A 20,103-nucleotide genomic window follows, 5' to 3' on the forward strand; every position below is an offset into this window, starting at 1 on the left:
TCACTTCCCTTCTCCAAGCCTCTTGTCTTCAACTACAGTGGGGATCATAATGCAAGCTCTGCAGGGTTGGTGGGAGGACTGGGAATGCCACAGGTAAAACACCTGGCACCATAAGTAGCCCACGGCAGCAGGGGTGAGAGGGCGTCAATAAAAGGTAGCCATATTATTACCCCATTTTGGCACATGTGGCGCAAAGCAAAACAAAGACCTTGCGTGTGCTGTGTGATAAATGAGCACCTGCAAACCTGCACTGCAGAGGCCTTCAAGAGCCTCCTCCCACCAGCACTGAGCCTTCTGACTCAGTTTCCCTGGTGTGTCCCTGGCAGCCCTGAACGTGCAGTCTGTACAGCAGTCACCAAGCACATTGTGTCATCCAATGTTCCCAGTCTGCCTCAGTGTGAAAGGAAACTGAAGAAAACGGGTCTGCCCCCAAAGTGTGCCCTGGAGCTGCTAACTGTTTATGCAGGGGAGCAGGGGAGTGGGGCTGGATTTGATGCCACGGAAGGTTTCCGAACAGTCCTGGAGTTGGTCATAAAATGGCAGCAGCTCTGTCTTCAGGAAGTCAACTACAACTTTGAGGACCAAAGATGGAGAACTTCCCACTGATCCAGATCCAGAAACCCAGGTGCCCCAAACCCTAGACCCCTCCTTTTCTCACACTGCTTCCTTCCACACTAGTTCAGCAACCTCAGTCTTCTTCCTCTGAGGTCACAGATCTTCATGTGACACTAAGGGGGTAAATGTTAACCAACAGAAACCTCCACGATCTCCAGCAATAAAATCCTAGGCGAAGGAGAAACCAAGATGGTGGCTAGGTGAGACAGAGCTAAGGAACACCTCCGTGGAAAACACTAAATAAGGACCAGAGAGTGACCCAGAATACCGGTTACAGCGATGTGCCAGCTGGATGAGATCTGCTAGTTCCCAGGGGCTGTATACTTGGTGAAACTGAGAGTCTGCATTCTGAAACGAGTGAGTAAGCTGGCTGGAAGTCCCGCAGCCGTGCGGCAATCCAGGGGAGCCAGGGTTTGGCGTCTGGGAAAATAAAAGTGGGGGGGAACCCAGGAGCAGCTGCAGGTACAAGCGGCTGCAGGTGCGATCGTGGGAAACACACAGTAAAACACAGCAAGAGGGGGCTGGGCCGGCCTCTCGGTGACTGGCCTGGAAGAAAGTCCGCTGCAGATATCCCTGGGGCCGGGGGAACAGTGCGGAGAGCCTGAAGCCAAAAGATCCCCGCGGCTAGCAGCTCGCTCCTGGGAGGGCTGGATAAACCCCTGCCCAGGGCCGTGCCCACAGCCCAGAGCCCCGCCAGTTGTCCCGGAGCTGGGAAGGAGGAACTGTGCAAGGAGGAGGGTGTGGAGACGCCCCGTTAGGGCATTTTTGCATAAGGCTGAAAGCGAGCGGGCTCGGCCCAGGGGCCCGGGGCTTCCCTTGAGGGACAGCGCGCGCTGATGAGGTAGCACAGCATTACCTCAGCAGTGGTCCTGGAGGAGCACGGCTGGGCAGGGGGACCTGCTCGGAGATCCCAGAGACAATACGCCATCTAGTGGTTTGTGGGACATCAAGAGAGAGGGGCAGGGGCTGGGGCTGAAATTAAATGAAGGCTTGGTCTCTTGCGGCGGCCTTGAATCTCTGGGAACCAGGGGGATTTGAATATTGAAGCTGCCCATCCTCGCTGACCACCCGTACAAGTGCCCCGCACTCAGGGCCGACAGCTCCAGCAACACACCCAGGCTGAGTTCTCCGGTTGGACCCCACAAGAATCATTTCCGCACTCACAGCGGGGACAAGTGGAGAACTGACTTGAGAGGTGTAGGTGACTCACAGACGCCATCTGCTGGTTAGTTAGAGAAAGTGTATGTCACCAAACAGTGTTTCTGAAAAATCAGGGTTGTTTTTTTTTTACAAATTAAAAGAATCCTGTCAAGCAGAGCAAATGCCAAGAGGCCAAAAACAACAGAAAATCTCAATGCATATGATAAAACCAGACGATATGGAGAATCCAACTCCAAACACACAAATCAAGTTATCTGAAGAAACACGATCGAGGAATGAAAGCATGGCAAAGTATTTAAAGGACATCAAGAAGACCATGGCCCAGGATATAAGCTACATAAAGAAGACCCTAGAAGAGCATAAAGAAGACATTGCAAGGCTAAATAAAAAAATAGAAGATCTTATGGAAATAAAAGAAACTCTTGGCCAAATTAAAAAGACTCTGGATAATCACAATACAAGACTAGAGGAAGCTGAACAACATCTCAGTGTCCTAGAAGTCCACAGAACAGAAAATGAAAGGACAAAAGAAAGAATGGAGAAAAAAATTTAAAAAATCAAAATGGATCTCAGGGAAACGATAGATAAAAGAAAACGTCCAAACTTAAGACTCATTGGTGTCCCAGAAGGGGAAGAGAAGGGTAAAGGTGTAGAAAGAGTATTCAAAGAAATTGTTGGGGAAAACTTCCCCAACCTTCTACACAATATAAATACACAAAGCATAAATGCCCAGCGAACTCCAAATAGAATAAATCCAAATAAACCCACTCCGAGACATAGCCTGATCAGACTGTCAAATACTGAAGAGAAGGAGCAAGTTCTGAAAGCAGCAAGAGAAAAGCAATGCACCACATACAAAGGAAACAACATAAGACTAAGTTGTGACTACTCAGTGGCCACCATGGAGATGAGAAGGCAGTGGCATGACATATTTAAAATACTGAGAGAGAAAAATTTCCAACCAAGAATACTTTATCCAGCAAAACTCTCCTTCAGATTCGAGGGAGAGCTTAAATTTTTCACAAACAAATCCTGAGAGACTTTGCCAATAAAAGACCTGCCCTACTTCAGATTGTAAAGGGAACCCTACCAACAGAGAAACAACAGAAAGAAGAAAGAGATATAGAGAATTTTAACAGAAATATATAGTACCTTACATCCCAAAGCACTAGGACACTCATTTTTCTCTAGCGATCACGGATCTTTCTCCAGAAGGGACCGTAAGCTGGGACATAAAACAAGCCTCAAGAAATTTAAAAAAAAAAAAAATTTTGAATATACTCAGGGCATGTTCTCCGGCCACAGCGGAATACAGATAGAAGTCAATAATTTTTGAACTGTAACTCCACTGTTTACTTCCTACATGATATAAATTACACAAACCCCAATGACAAATCAGTGGTTTTGAACTCAATGTAAAATATGTAATTTTAGACAACTATATAAAGGTAGGGGAATGGAGGAGTATAGGAGCATAGTTTATGTGTCCTATTGAAGTGGAGGTGGTATCAAAGAAAAACAAGATTGATACGGATTTAAGAGGTTAATTTTAACCCCCACAGCAAACACAAAGAAACTATTGGAGAATGTAACCATAGAGATGAATTGTAGAGTTCGGGTTAAGAGAAATGGGGGAAGGGGCAATGGGGAGTTAAGAAATGAGGATGGAGTTGCTGTTTGAGGTGAAGGGAAATTTCTAGTAATGGATGGTGGGAAAGAGCATTACAACATTCTAAAGGTGATTAATCCCACTAATGGAAGGCTAGGGAGGGGGTGGAATGGGAAGATTTAGGCTGTATATATGTTCCCACAAGTAAAAAAAAAAAAAAAAGACAGTCTAAATAGATGATTGAATGCCAAGGATGAACTTGGATGGAATTAGAGGATAGAGGACAGGTGGCTCAAAGGGACACAGTTGAGACATAAGGTAAAGGATATATAGAATGTAAGCTTTGTATCATTGTTGAACCTCTTGTACTTCTAAGTTGCGCTTAATGGGATTGCATAAAAGAATGTTCTTGTTCATGGGAAGTGTATACATGAATTATAGTGTATGTTCAAGGATGTGTGCAGCTAGCTCTCATATGTTCAGAAGACAGAGCAATAGATGATGGATGATAGGGAGGGAAAGAAATAGCGATGTGACAACATGTTAAGTTTGGTGGATTGAGCTATCGGGGGAGGGAGGTCAGGGTATGATGGAATTCTTTGTATGGGGTTAGTATTGTTTTTGCAACTGTTCCTATAACTTTGAATTTATTTCAAAATAAAATTTAAAAAAAAAAAATCCTAGGCGAAGCATGAGAAGACATTATCCAGAGAAGGGAGGACTAAGACACTAGATCCCTGAGTTGCATTCATATTTCTAGATCAGAAGAAAAACTGTGGATTCATTAGAAGGTCTAAGAGATGCGGGGGTTGTAAATGTGTCCCTGAGAAATGAGGCTTGCATTCCAGGACCCATTCGTCCTGCAGGATTTGTTATAGTTTGGTTCTGTCCATCCTTTCTGACCTTTGTCCTGCAAAACCCTTATCCTTCAAGAATACTAAGGAATCTCGGTATGTCCACTCAGAGCCACTAGCAGGGGGTGGAAAACAACAGAAGCAAGAGAAAAGAAAGGCACATTGGAAAGAATAGAGGAGGGGAACGTGGAGGAGAACAAGATAGCATAAGTTGCCTACCACTGGCTGTGACTACTTGGGAATATTATATTTGATTGAATTATTGTCATCTTAATTTAGACACATAGTGTTTTATTAAGGCAGAACAGGCCCAAAACATTCTCAAGCTGCTGGCTCCATAAAGCATCGTCCAATGCCTTTGAACCCCACATTTAGGCCTGTGATCTGGGGCCTAGCTGGACCTACGGGCAACATGGGTGGAGGCCTTCGGTGATGTTGGCATCTTCTAGCCCACAAGCTAAAGTGTGGTTATCAGCTCTCTGCTTTAGAGATGGAACTGGACACCCAGTACAGCCATGGAGTGTTCCAGTAAGAATACTCTAAAGGTATTGTAATCTGGAGGTAGTCCTGTGTGGCAGGCTTAAATCGAAAGACGTGTCCTGCTTTTTCAACTTGGCGTTAATTCAGCTACAAATAACAGTGACCCCAACTCATGGAACTTAAACAACTGTTATTTGCTTTGCATTACAAGAAATCCCAAGGCTGGCTGTCCAGGACTTATGCAATAGCTCAACATTGATTTCTCTGAGCAGATTTTCTCCATCACAGCACTATTGAGATTTGGGGCCAGATAGCTTTTTGTTATGGGTACTGTCCTGTGCATTGTAGGATGTTTAGCAGCATCCTTGATCTTCTCTACCAGCGAGATGTCAACAGCACATACCACTCCCCCCGCCAAACTCCACACAGTGTGACGGCCAAAAATGTCTCCAGATACTGCCCATTGTCTCCTGGGGAGCACAGTCGTGCCCAGCTCTTTCTGGCTTTTGAATCTTCTTCTTGCTATAAATGGCTTTGGCACCACGTTCACTTTCCAGTCGGAGGGAACAGAAAGGGGGACGATACCCGAGGGATTTTATTAGAAGCCTCATCCAGCAAATTCCCTTACATTTTGTTGCCTAGAACTGCCTTGTGGTCACCCTTAACTTGAAGGTGACTACAAAGAAGGGGGTGAAGATGATTGTGAACCAGCAGTGTTGGCCACACCTGTCCAAGCCACTCCTCCTCTCAGAGGTTCTTTGGTTCTCACCACCTGTGTTGCTTTACAGCAGGCTTTCTTAACTGCAGCACTGCTGACATTTGGGGCAGATATTTCTTTGTTGTAGGTGACTGTCCTGTGCATTGGAGCCTGTTTAGCAGCATCCCGGGTCTCCATCTACTAGATGCCACCAGGTTGTGACAGTTAAAAATGTCCCCTGTCTTCTGGGGGAGCAAATTCACCCCCTTTGAGAACCACCGCTTTAAAGGAGCGAACACCTTCCTCTGGCGTTAGCTCCTGTTACTGAGAGTCTCACTATTTGTAAGGACAGAAAAAAAATTATCTCTGGCAATAATTACCCTCCTCAATACATTTCATTCTCTCTCTCCCTCTCTCTCTCTCCCCTTCTTCTTCTCTCCCTCTCCCTCTCTCCGTCTCTCCCTCTCTCCCTCTCCCCCCACTCCTTCTCTCCCTTCTGGCCCTTTTACCCAACGGTTTTAACTGCTTAGGAAGCATCGTTCTCTTACATATATGTCTTTCTTCCCAGCAGTGCAGACACCAGGAAGTTGTAGAGCTAGGATGCATTCTATTGTCTATGAGATCTTCTCATTCAGAAGTCATAGGACCCTGGAATAATAATGTACAAAGAAACTTCGAGGTCATCTTGCAAGTGCTCCCCCCCCCTTTTTTTTTTTAGAGAAATTGCAGGTTTACAGAAAATCATGCATAACCTGTGGAGTTCCCATATACCACCCCATTATTGACACTTGCATTAGTGTGCTTCATTTGTTATAATTCATGAAAGAACATTGTTATAATTGTACTGTTAACTATAGTTCATCATTTACAACTGGGTTTGCTGTGTTGTACAGTCTTATGTTTGTTTTTCTTTTAAATTTTTACCCTAGTAATATATATACAACCTAAAATTTCCCCTTTTAACCATATTCAAATATATAATTCAATGCTGTTACATTTACAATGTCCTCCTCCCATCACCACCATCCATTACCAAAACTTTACAATCAACCCTAATAGAAACTACAATTTAAGCATTAACTCCTCATTCCCTACCCCCATGTCAGCTCTGGTAACCTACATTCCAGTTTCTGATTTTATGGATTTGGCAATTGCTTGTTAAGAATCTGCTCCCCATGTAAATTGGTAGCCCTGATCCCATTATTTCTTTTACTCCTTCCCTTGCTTCTTTGAATCCTTTTCAAATCACAACTACAGGGTCCATGAAGTCTTGTCCTTGCAGAACCTCTCTCTGTGGTGTCCTACTTTATTAAAATATTTGCTCTCGTCCAGCTTTACGTGTCCTGTGTTTCTGTCAATATTCTGTATTTTTCCAATTAGTGCCTCCCTTTTCCTTCAAATCTTAGAAAAGGCACCTCTCCGTGTCTCCAAAGTGAAGGCCTTTACTTGCACCTTGGGACCCATAACCCCATGGTCTTGCCTCATAATCCTCTCTCACATCCCCCCCCAATCTCTTCCTCTCCCAACACACAACCCTTTCTGCCCTTGCAGATTCAGAGGTCTCCTTCTGAGCCAGTATTAGCTAACCCCTTCCTTATACAATCAAACTCTCCAGAGTTCTAGAGGACAAACTGCCGTTTTATTGCCCATCCATCCTTTTCCTTCTGACCTAGCTTTGTCCCCTTACCCAGCAGTATCTTCTCGCCAAATCTAAAGGCATTTCCCTCTGGCTTTAGCTTCAAAGACATTTGAAGGTCTGTTTTAGTTTCCTGGCTGCTAAAACAAATACCATCCAATGGGTTGGCTTAAAGAATGGGCATTTATTGGCTCACCGTTTTGGAGCTAAGAGGAGTGCAAAATCAAGGCATCACCGAGGCGATGCTTTCTCCCAGAAGACTGTGGCGTTGAGGCTGACTGCTGGTGATCCTTGATCCTTGGCTTTTCAAACCCATGGCAGTGCCCATGGCGGACTCTCCTGGCATCTGAGTTCTGTTGGCTACCGGCTTCTGCCCGTGGCTTTCTCTGTGTATGTGTCTTAATAGGATTAAGACCTATCCTGATTCAACCTGGCCCCAACTTAAGTGAAGTATCCTCATCAAAAGGTCCTATTTATAATGAGCTCACACCCACAGCAATAAAGATTAAGAACGTGTTTTTCTAGGGTGCATAACTCCAAGCCACCACAAAGTCTTAACGTTTTAACCTCAAATAACCACACTGAAACAGTTGTTACTACCAGACCACATATACCAACACTTTTGACCAGGATGAGGGTGAAAAAAATAGACGTGACTTGAGGTTGAAGAGTGAAAGAATGGAGACTCCAGGCACACATCTACTCAGTATATACAGCTAGTTACTAGACCCATCTAGATACCCAAACCTGTGCTAGATACATAGACAGGAAAACAAGAAGCAGAAAAGTCTAAGACACTGTCCCCATCCTCTCATGGCTTATGGTGTAGGTAGAGGAACTACGATACTTCATCCTATCTCCCCTATAGAGGGATGAAGGACAGTTTTGATCATGTGCTAAGTGATGTGTACATAATGGTCTTAGATCAGTAAGACTGAAGTGAGCAACTCAAAGCCACACAAAGGCAAGGAGGGACCATTTCATTATTTTTCACAAGTGTCTTCTCAGCACATCCAGGCGCTCAGTAGACATTTAAGTTCATTAAGAGAAGAAAGAGTTCACGGTCATCAGGAAACTTGTTGTCATTGGTCATCCAATGGATGACCAACCCTTTCTCCAGAAAGTTTACAATTAATGGCAATGAATAGGATGAATTAAAGACTCCTGCCTTTCCTGTACAATCTGTATTTGAGGATAAACAAACAGCTGTAACTTACAAGGGAATTTTTAAAATTTTTAATAGAAGAATTCTACTTAATAAATGTAGAAGGATGACTAATTAGAAATGTCATCATTTTGCAAGCTCTGATGAAATAAATGATTCAGGCTGAGATTATCACTGGATGAAACCACTGGATGACATGCTATTGGGGAGCTCTAAAATAGAGGGTGTGGTCAGGCTGCCTCCGACAGAATCCACAGTTTAATCTTAGCATCGATAAGAGAGAGACAACCGGACATGGTGTGCCTCCTGGGACAAGGCAGCATGGATCACGCAGCACCGCCACTAAGGATTCTTAACAAATCAAAAACTGTGTGTGTGTATATATGTGTATATATACATATACACACATACAGACACACGTATACACATATAAATGCGTATTTATACATATACAACTAGAGCCCGAATTTAATCAAGCCTGTGGCACTAACTTTAAGTTTACAGGAAATATAGGGGAATTAAGAAACAAATGATACCACAAGGATGTAAACAAAGAAATCTAGAATCCAGGACGTTCTACAGCAGGGCAGGACCAATTAAAGGACCAGATAGTAAACATTTTCGACTCTGCAGGCCACCCAGTCTGTCATAACTACTCAGCTCTGCATTGTGAGGAGAAAGATGCCGTAGTCATTACGTTCCAATAAAACTTATTGACCAAAAGAGATGTCAGGCTGGATTTGGCCCGTGGACTGGAATTGTAGACCTCTGTTCTATAAGGAAACTGATCCTTTTGAAATTACGACTACAAGGTCCAGAAAGTCTTGGTTTGGGAGACTTTATGGTTTCTTCATAAAGTCAGTGGCATAAACAACAACAAAAAAAGGATGGAGAAAAAGGGATTGCGCTAAATTAAAGTAGACTTGATATTTGTCACTGCAAAATGCAATGTGTGGACCTCGTTTGGATCCCAGTTCAAACAAATCAACCATAAAAAGTCTTTTTTTAAGCCATTAGGGAAATCTGAACATGGACTAGGTGTTAGATGACAGCAAGGAATTATGGTTAAATTTGTCAGTGTGATAATAGCATTGTGGTTATATAAGAAAATGTCCATATTTTTTAGAGATGCCTTCTGAGGTGTATACTTGCTATTCACTTTAAAATACTCCAGAAATAACAACAGCAAAAATAAGAGCTGAAGCAACTGTTGAATCTAGTGAAGGATATATGGGGGGTTATTATATTTCTCTCTCTATTTTTGTGTATGTGTGAAAATTTCCAAAATAAAGAAAACAGGAAAAAATAGAAAGTTCACAAGGTGACTCCAGAGATGATAATTGAGATGTTGGTTTATGTGATCACAAATGCAGGCAGTCGGCACCTCTGTGGGCTGTGATTTCCCTCGCGGCAGATGGCCGCATGTCAGAAGAGGATCACTGCGAGCCACATACTGGAGCATTTGGGGCAGGAATTCGGCAATTACAGATTGGACGAACTTGGCCATGAGAAACAAGTCAGGCAAGCACAGCTCATCCCAGGTAAGGTCACCACAAAAAAAACTGAGAAAGTAGAAGATCTTATCTGCATCTTCAGGAGAATGGCAGGAGTGTAGAGAAGGTCAGCAGAGACTGCTAGAGAGAGCAGCACGAGGCAGAGGCTGTCCACAGCCCTGATCCTGGCACAGTCCTCTGCCCTACTGTGGGCTCACAGTCCCTACTAAGCGCTGCAGTGGGGCGCCCAGTGCAGTCAGGCCACTGTGGAAAAAAGATGCCCAACCTGACAGCCAGCATGTTGCATGCTCAACTACCCTTCATGCCATCAGTTTTCTGAGTATGATGCTAGGAAGAAAGTTTCATTTCTTGCTCTCCAAGATATTGGCCTTCTTGTTTTATGCTTGAGGTTTGGGTATCAGATGGGACTGACCCACTAGGGCCATGAAGACACGTACCTAACCTTCCAGGTGGGAGCACCAACCATCCTGAGGGCTGTGCTCCAGAGTAGGACTCACGCCAGGGGCAAGATGCCCCAGGAGGCCAAACAAAAAGCAGACAAGCCACAAGGAACCACCCTCGGAAGCACCAGCCTTCAGATCCGTTAATTCCATAACAAGACCAAGCCAACCCTTGGTGGGACGACCCAGTCAAAGCAATAATTATAATACAGAAATTAATATTTGTTGAGGCATAGTCTGAGCTGGGTGTAATATCAGTGTATTTTATGTTGAACAGAGGTAAGAGCTTCGTAAAACTATTAGTAGACTTCTCTTGTGTGCCTTCCCAAGGACATGGCCCTCTCCCAAGCTATCCCGAATCATCCATCTACCGGGGGAAAGACTAGGTTTTGTTACAGAGGATATGCAAAGAGAATTCCCAACTTGTGGCTAACAAAATAGAACTTTTAGCATCTCAGTAAGCCAGAAAGTTAGACTCTGTGAGAGAGAGAAGGGATTTTCAAAATTGTGTTTAGTTCCCATTGATACGGTCAGGGCAAGATCTGGAGAACCTGATCGTGGCGTTCCCATCAAAGTTCCACAGATACTGCCTTCTGCACAAAGGCCTGCAGGTATCAAAAGACAGATGGAAGGATGGGACGGAGACTCAAGGGATCTATGGAACTATCTAGGGGCAAGGGGAGGCCAGGGGAGCAGGAAAAGACAAGCATCAGACATCCGTGGTGGACACCATATGAACAGCAAGGAATGAACCAGTCCAGCCGTCCTTCAGAAGACACCAGCCTGTGCATTCCCAGCCGTCACAGCGAGGCACCCCGGTGAGTGGAAGCTATGGGTCAGCAGGGGCGTTCCGAGGCCAGACCTGCAGTAAGGAGGAAGAAACGGCTCCAACGTTGGCTGTAAGAAACAAAAGGAATTGAATTAGCAAACTCAGGAGCAGATGTGTAGACCAGACAGACATCATAAAAAGAATGAAAAATAAGGAGAAACCAGGATGGAAATGTGGGATTGTGTGCATTCTTACAACCACAAAAGTGAAATGAGCCAAGAGCACAGCAAGAATCCGGTTAAGTAGAGTGAAAGGTCAAGCTCCGAGGCCCCTACTCCACTCCTGGTTGCCCCAGCAACGAGATCCCCACTTACCTCAAAGGAGCTAAGCAATAATTTAGAAGCAGGACTTCACGTGGCAAGTGGCCAATGGCCCAGGAGGAGTTTGGGGAGAGATTGAGCAGCGGACTGTGTTTGTGGATAAAAGGATTACCCTGAGCCTGCGTGCTGGAGGGTTTCTGCTGAATTTGCTCAAATGAGAGCAGGTAAGAAGTTACTGTCCATCAATTCTATTCATAGGCATCGGGGCCTGGGGTGAACCTCAGACGAGGAAAAGGTGAAGGAGGCTTTCTCTCCTGTGGGCTTCCTGTGGGGGTCCTTAGGAACGAATGACTGCCAGTGACATCCAGAACCTGGAAAAGGCAAGACATGATCCTTCCCTAGAGCCTGCAGAGAGAGTGTGCCCTGCCCACACCCTGATTTTGGAACTTATGGTCAGAACCACATGAGAAGACATTTCTGTTGTTTAAGCCACGCAATTTGATGGTACTTTGTTATAGCAACCCCAGGAAACGAATATCCCTCTCTCAAAAAAAATGTCTTTTCCTGTTGCTGCAAAGGAGAGGCTAGGCCTCCCTATAATTATGCCTAAGAGCCTCCTCCCGAATGCCTCTTTGTTGCTCAGATGTGGCCCTCTCTCTCTAGCTAAGCCAACTTGAAAGGTGAAATCACTGCCCTCCCCCCTACGTGGGATCAGACACCCAGGGGAGTGAATCTCCCTGGCAACGTGGAATATGACTCCCGGGCAGGAATGTAGACCTGGCATCGTGGGACGGAGAACATCTTCTTGACCAAAAGGGGGATGTGAAAGGAAATGAAATAAGTTACAGTGGCGGGGAGATTCCAAAAGGAGCCAAGAGGTCACTCTGGTGGGCACTCTTATGCACACTTTAGACAACCCTTTTTAGGTTCTAAAGAATTGGGGTAGCTGGTGGTGGATACCTGAAACTATCAAACTACAACCCAGAACCCATGAATCTCGAAGACAATTGTATAAAAATGTAGCTTATGAGGGGTGACAATGGGATTGGGAAAACCATAGGGACCACACTCCCCTTTGTCTAGTTTATGGATGGATGAGTAGAAAAATAGGGGAAGGAAACAAACAAACAAACAGACAAAGGTATCCAGTGTTCCTTTTTTACTTCAATTGCTCTTTTTCACTTTAATTTTTATTCTTATTATTTTTGTGTGTGTGGTAATGAAAATGTCAAAAATTAATTTTGTTGATGAATGCACAACTATATAATGGTACTGTGAACAATTTAATGTACGCTTCGTTTTATATGACTGCGTGGTATGTGAATATATCTCAAGAAAAATGAATTTAAAAAAAAAAGATGTCTTTTCCTTAATCCCTTGGACCTGTGACTTTGTTACTTTCCATGGCAAAAGGAATTTAGCAGAAGTGAATAAGCTCATAGACCTTGAGATGTGGCGTTTCCTGTATTATTCAGGTGGGCTCAGTTTAATCATGTGTCCCTAAAAACAGAGAACATCTTTCCCCAGCTGAAGTTAGAGTCCCCCAAAGAGGCAAGAGAGGGACCTAAACAGCTGCTGCTGGCTTAAAGATGAAGGGGACCACGAATCATGGAATGTGGGGTCCTTGTGAAGCTGCAAACAAACCCCCGCCAACAGCCAGCAAGAAAGCAGGAACCTCTGCCCCACAACTGCACGGAACTGAATTCTGTAAACAGCTGGCATGAGCCTGGAAGCGGCTCCTCCCCAGAGCCTCCAGGAGGGAGCACAGCCCACTGTCACAGTGATGATGGCCTCGGGGACCTGGGGCAGTGAGACCAGACGAGCCTACCGGACCCCAGACCCGCAGAACACTGAGCTAATAAGCACATGCTGTTTTAAGCCTTAACTTGGTGGTAATTTGGTCCGGCAGCACCTGTCTCACCAGGCGGTAAGCGGCGAGGGGGCTGGGCCCCTTGGAGAATCAGCCTCATCTACTCCGTGATCACAGTTATTGTCATGCCCAGCCTCTGTCTGGACGCCTGAGGCTCAAGTTCTTGGCGGATCACCCGACTCTGCTTCCCAGGCTTGGGGCTGCTGGTCCCCAGTGGAGAAGGGGGGCAACCGGCCAGCAGCCGCATGTCCTCGTGTGTCCAGGACAATCACAGTTTACACCACCTGTCTTGACATAAGGTTCTGTAGTGCCCTGTTTCACTCCTAAGTGTCCTAGTTTGTGCAATAAATTATATGGCCACCTGTGAGTTGCGGGACCAACAGGAAAGGAGCCTGGCACAGTGACACAGAACACTGGTAATAGCCCCAAACTGCAAACAACCCGTATGTTGATAAACAGAATGGATAAGTAAGTTGTGGCATAGTCACATAATGGGATGAGAAAGTGAATGAACTTCAGCCACACGCAACATGAATAAACCTTAAAAATATATATATTAGGTGCAAAAGTACTACAAACAAAAAACACAAACTGTATGATTCTGCTCATACAAGCAAAACCCAAATCTGTTTTTTAGAGATGCAAAATTAGGTGGTAAAATGTTTAAAAAACAACTCACCTCTGCAAAAATCCATCACTCCAGTCTAACCAGGAGGAAGAAAATCAGACAAACCCAAACTGAGGTACATTATACAAAATGCCCAATCAGTCCTTCTCAAAATTGTCAAGGTCATTATGCACAAGAAAAGATCTGTGTCTAGCATCGTATCAAAGATTTGGTACTTGTTTGCATTTATCCTTCTATTAACCGCCTCTTCATGTCCTTTGTCCAGTTCTCTGCCTTGCCCTCTTTTGGTTAATGACTTGTGCAGATGCTTTCCGTGTTTAATAATTTAGGCTTTCGGACTAGTGTTGCAGACATTTTCCCCTAATATCTTTGTTTATAAATTCTAGTAGTTAGATTGTTCATTCTTTTCCTTTGGATTTTATGTCATGCTTAGAAAGGTCTCCACTTGTAGTATTTTAATAGTTTCAATTCTTACATTTTCTGTCTGATTCTTGGTGTAAGAAATTAGGTGGAAATCCAGCTTTATTTTATTTCCACATGTCTGGCCAGTTGCCTTAAGCCCTTACCACTTTCCCAGGTAAGATGTGCCGCCTTTATCATACGCAAAATTCCCTGTTATTGGGTCTATTTCAGCACTTTCTTCTGCATGACTCATCTGTCCCCCTGTTGTGGCACCAGGGCCTTAAAGGAAGAGGACCCCGGGATGCTGAATCATTAACCAAATATGAGCATCTCCTGCACACGCATTCCAAGGACTTGCCCGCGCTTTCTGTTCACCTGGTGTTTCGTTCCCTAGGGCTGCCGTAACAAGGTACCCCAAATTGGGTGGCTTAAAGCAACAGAAGTGTCTTCTCTCATAGTCCTGGAGGCCAGAGGTCCAAACTCAAGGTGTCTGCAGAGCCGCGGCCTCTCCCAGGGCTCTCAGGGAGGAGCCTTCCTTGCCCCTTCGGGTCCTTGCCCACCGTCCTTGGCACTCCTTGGTTGAAGCTGCAGCACTTCATTCTCTGCCTCGCTGTCTCCTGGCCTTCTCCCCGTATCTGTCTGCATGTCCAGAGTCTCCTCTTCTTATAGGGACACCAGTCATATTGGATTTAGGGCCCACCTTAATCCCGTTTGGCTTCATCTTAGCTAATCATTTCTTCAAAGACCCTATTTCTGCAAGGTGGTAATAATAATATGGGAACTATGTATTTTCTGCATGTTATTTCTGTACAACTACAACTTCTCTAATTAAAAAAAAAATACTCTATTTCCAAATAAGGTCACATTCACGTGACCGGGGCTTAGGACTTGAACATATCTTTGGAGGGCCACAGTTCAGCCCGTCACACCTGGAATGCCCGTACCCCCCTTCCTTTGTGGACATGCACCCACATCTCCAGTGCCTGTGCAAACCCCACCTCCTTTAGGTCCTTCTCGATCTTCTGAGTGATGCACTTTCCAGGAAAACCTGGCATCTCTGGTTTTGGACATATTTGCAAAAAAAGTCTACTTCCAGACACTGTTGGTTGGGAGGAAGGGGGTTTCTAATCTAACAATCATACCAATAATCAACTGACATCTCAGTGGTTGCCAAAGAGGAGCTCATTGTTCTATAGGTGACTCATGTAGAAACCTGAGACACAGCTAGAACCAGAACAAGGCAACCAGAACAAGGACTGATGCTCGTATTAGTTTACCCAGTTACTAAAGTGCTAAATGTACTGCATGATTGGGTGTAGTGCGTTTATTCTAGATTTTAAGTTCCTCAAGAGCAGAAATGGAATACACCTTGGATTCATGAATATAGCCTCTGACGCCTATCCTGAGAGGTTAGCCAACAGAAGGCTCTTAGAAGGTCAAATAAAATGTGGTACTATTTGCCTCCTCTCTCAAAAGGGTGGCTCTTTGAAAATATTGTGCCAGATATTTGATTAGGGTCACTTGTCCAAAATAAGTCCAGCTGCAATGTACTTCTTTGAGGACAATGACTAAGTTGAGAGTTAGAGGACCAAATCAAATGATGCCTCTAACCCTACTGTTCCAGCCGCCCAGAAGTACCTCTGTGTGGGTTGTTGAATGATAAAACCAGCAGCTGCCATTTCCTAAGTTCTCCGCATGTGCCAGATGCCCAGGAGACCCCAGCTCCTTTGTTCCTCACTGTGCGGGTTTGAATGTATTATGTCCCCCCAAAACACCATGATCTTTGATGTAATCTTGTGTGGGCAGACATATCAGTGTTGATTAGATTGTGATTCTTTGAGTGTTTCCATGGAGATGCGACCCACCCAACTGTGGGTGATGACTCTGATTGGATAGTTTCCATGGAGGTGTGACCCCACCCATTCAGGGTGGGTCTGAATTAGTTCACTGGAGCACTATATAAGCTCAGACAGAAGGAGTGAGCTTGCTACAGCCAAGAGGGACACTTTGAAGAAAGCACAGAAGCTGAGAGAGGAGCTGCAGATGAGAAACAGTTTGAAGACGGCCGTTGAAAGCAGACTCTTGTTCTGGAAAAGCTAAGAGAGGACAAACACCCCAAGAGCAACTAGGAGTGACATTTTGAAGAGGAACTGCAGCCTAGAGAGGAGCATCCTGGGAGAAAGCCATTTTGAAACCAGAACTTTTGAGCAGATGCCAGCCACATGCCTTCCCAGCTAACAGAGATTTTCTGGACACCATTGGCCATCCTCCAGTGAAGGTACCTGATTGTTGATGCCTTACCTTGGACACTTTATGGCCTTAAGACTGTAACTTTGTAACCAAATAAACCCCCTTTATAAAAGCCAATCCATTTCTGGTGTTTTGCATTCCAGCAGCATTAGCAAACTAGAACACTCGCAAAACTCAGTGAGACACAGACAACCAAGCAGAGCCCCGAGGATGCCACGGGCATGGGCTCAAAGGTGACGCTGTCCAGTGGGATTTTCTGGGATATCGGAGGCCAGCACTGTCCAGCATGGCAGCCACCAGCCACCTTGGCTGTTGAGCACTTGAAAGGCAGCCGTGGGCCTAAAGAACTGAATTTTAATTTTACTTAATTTCAGTTACTTTAAATTTAAATAACCTCGTTGTTTTAAAAACAGAAAATAAGTGTTGAGGGTATGAAGAAATTGAACCCTCCTCAATCACTGCCCAAGGGAGGGGATGCAAAACGGTGCAGCCACTGGAAAGTTTGGCGGTTCCTCAAAAAGTTAAATGTAGAATTGCCATTTGACCCGGCAGTCCCACTCCCGGGTGCACACCCAAGAGGACTGAAAGCAGGGACGCAAACAGATACTTGTCTATGGTGTTCATAGTAGCGTTATTCACAATGGCCAAAAGATGGAAGCTACCCACGTGTCCGTCAACAGATACATGGATAAACAGAATGTGGTGTATGCACACAAGGGAGCGTTCTTCAGCTCTGTGAAGGAGTGAAGTTCTGATGCGTGCTACAACATGGATGAACCTTGTAAACATGATGCTGAGTCAAAGAAGCCAGGCACAGAAGGACAAATATTCCGTTTATATGAAATATCTAGAATAAGAACATTCATAGTCGGAAACTAGGATATAGGTTACCAGGGGCAGGCGTGGCTGTTGGGAATGGGGAGTTAATGCTTAAATTGTACAGAGTCTCTATTTGGTGTCATAGACAAGTTTTGGCAATCGATGGTGGTGATGGTAGCACAACATTGTGAATGCAATTAATAGCACTAAATTATATATTTGAATGTGGTTAAAAGGGGAAATCTTAGGATGTATATATGTTGCTAGAATAAAAAGTTTTAAAAACATAGGACTGTGCAACACGAACAGTGAACCCTAATGTAAATGATGGGCTATAGTTAATAGTACCATTATAACCATGTTCTCTCATCAGTACCACACTAATGCAAAGTGTTAATAATAGGGTGATAAAACATGGGAACTCTGTATTCTAGGCATGATTTTTCTGTAAACCTACAACTTTTCTAATTATTGAAAGAAAAAAAAAAAAAAGCAAACACCACCAAGTGTAACAAACCATTGGTTCCATGCTAAGGAACCCAGCTCCTCTGGGGCTTGGAGGGCAGGATGAGTAGGCTGCAGTGAGGACAGGGAGATGGAAAGGGGCTCTCTGTGATTACAGGAAGAAAACAGCTGGTACAGGAAGAAATCAAGCAGCATGGCTTGGCTCAGGGAAGGGAAAGGCGCCCTGGGGCACTGGAACTCAGAGCACTTTGCAAGCCTTGAACTACTTGTCCACCAAATCAGTGAAAGGCTGCTGCTACTATAGATGAAAAAAAAAGAGGAGGCATGCTTGATGACGCTCCATCTGCAGATACAGAGCATTTGAAAATAAATGCTGCTCTGTGATGTTGGAGGAACCAAGAAAATGAAAGGAGGGGAGCTGACGTTAGGGGGTACTCCACAAACACACACAGAGGAACGAGTCATCTGTGATAAGATTCCTTGTATAAGAGGAGGCTGACGCTTTGTGAAACAGGATCCCAATGGCTTTCTTAAGTATGTGAACACCTTACTCAGCGGCCAGCTTTTTGGGCAAACAGTGCAAGCATGGTCCAGCGTGGGGAAACCTAAACTGCTGTGTTTATTTGAGTCTACATTTATGGCGCAGTGGCTTTAGGGCTTACTATGAGCTGTGCAGCCTGCTGGGTGTGCAGAGATGAATAAATTAGGCAAGGAGAGCAGTCTGGTGAGAGAGACACCATGACAAAGAATTTTAACTGTAGCTGTCATTTGTTAAGGCATGAACATGACCAGCCTTTTTACACGTGACTCCGTCAGACAAATCAGCTTTCAGCTGTTTCATCAATACCATTGGTAACGCCACAGTTACATTTCCAAAAAAATCACTCATCGTAACAATAACAGCATAGCAACCATCTTATAAAGCAAAATACCCAAAGAAATAAGGAGATGTTGTGAGAAACAAGCACTGTTCCTAAAAAGGAACAAACGCTCACCCGATTGTGGAGAAGAAAAGAATTTATTCACGGTCTTGCAAGAACCCGTGCCCAACCAAATGTGGGGGTTGGCGCACAGAACAATAGATTCAGCAGTATTTATTCCCTACACCTAACTGCAAGTCCCTCCCCTGTTTCTCCATTGGCTGGATACTCCAGAGGTTACATTCTATTCGACAAGCCTAACTAGCCACGCAAATTGGAAACATTTGAAATAGGTTTCCCCCACAAATTTGCAACATTATGAACCATTGGAACAAATCTCCACCCCTGACTATAATGGGTATGCCCAGGCCTCTTAAGAGCCAGTCTGGGCTAGTTTGGTAACAAGTTATGAGGCTATTTTGAGAACCTCTATTCCGAGGCTCCACCCTGCAAGGATAGTAGATAGTGGGCGGATAAGCAGGGGGACTGACTGTGGATAGTGGGCGGATAAGCAGGGGGACTGACTGTGAGTAGTGGGCAGATAAGCAGGGGGACTGACTGTGGATTACAGTTTGTCTTTTTAACCTTCTACCAATCCCTTAACTGCCCCACCCTGCTAGGCACACCTGTCCTGTGTGAAAGCTAAACTTAATCTCATTCTCACAACGTGGAAACCTGCTGATAACAAGACATTTGACCGGAACATTCTCAGGGCAAGACAGAGCAAGTGGACTAAAGAAAGTACGGAAATAAAAGAACAACAGTGTATCAGTAAGATAGACCTTAGGGATGTATATTGAATTTTACCCCTAGATAATACACACGGAAAATGTGCAAAACTTTATCACAGGTCACAAAGAAAACCTAAAGCCCCATAAAGGAGAAATCTTGCAGACACCACTCTCTGATCATAATGCAATAAAAGTAGAATTTGCTAACAAAGTTTTTAAAAGATCCTTCCACCTAAAAATTTTTCATCTTTCTATTAAATAATTATTGGGTGAAAGTAGAAACACAAACTGAAATTAGAGAATATCTAAAATGTAGTAATATGTACATGGTTGAACAAACTACAGTACATTGGACGAGGAGTGGCTATAAGAAGGAGGAAGAGAAAGTGAAAAGTCAGGAAGAGTAGAAGATGGAGGAGGAGGAGAAGGGGAAGTGGAGAGGAAGACTTGGAGACGAAGGAGAAGAAGAAAGAAGAACAGGAAATATCCGTAAGAAATTATATAAACTGGAGTGATTTTCAGAAGACACTGTTAAGTAAAAAAAGCAAAATGTAAAGGGTGCCTATAGCATGCTACCTTTTGTGTGAGAAAGAAGGGAAAACAAGGAAATAGACATTAGTCTTATTTGTACAAAAGGAAACACAGGAAGAATAAACCGGAGACTACTGAAATTGGTTACCTCAGGGAACGGGTGGAAATAGGATGGAAAGGATAGAAGGAATTTGGGGGGGGGGGTACTCTGATTATACTTTCTTGTG

At 44.4% G+C, this 20,103-nt stretch overlaps 1 protein-coding gene across 1 annotated transcript in view; it reads left to right on the forward strand.

The window, feature by feature from the left end:
- Nucleotides 1-20,103, forward strand: part of LOC119519283 (2'-5'-oligoadenylate synthase 2-like) — a 46,340-nt gene that overhangs the window by 14,908 nt on the left and 11,329 nt on the right. Inside the window, 1 exon segment of the mRNA XM_037816867.1 lies at nt 9,591-9,758. Coding sequence (XP_037672795.1) covers nt 9,591-9,758 — 168 coding nt within the window.

Source organism: Choloepus didactylus, chromosome 23, assembly GCF_015220235.1.
Source record: "Choloepus didactylus isolate mChoDid1 chromosome 23, mChoDid1.pri, whole genome shotgun sequence".
Taxonomy (NCBI): domain Eukaryota; kingdom Metazoa; phylum Chordata; class Mammalia; order Pilosa; family Megalonychidae; genus Choloepus; species Choloepus didactylus.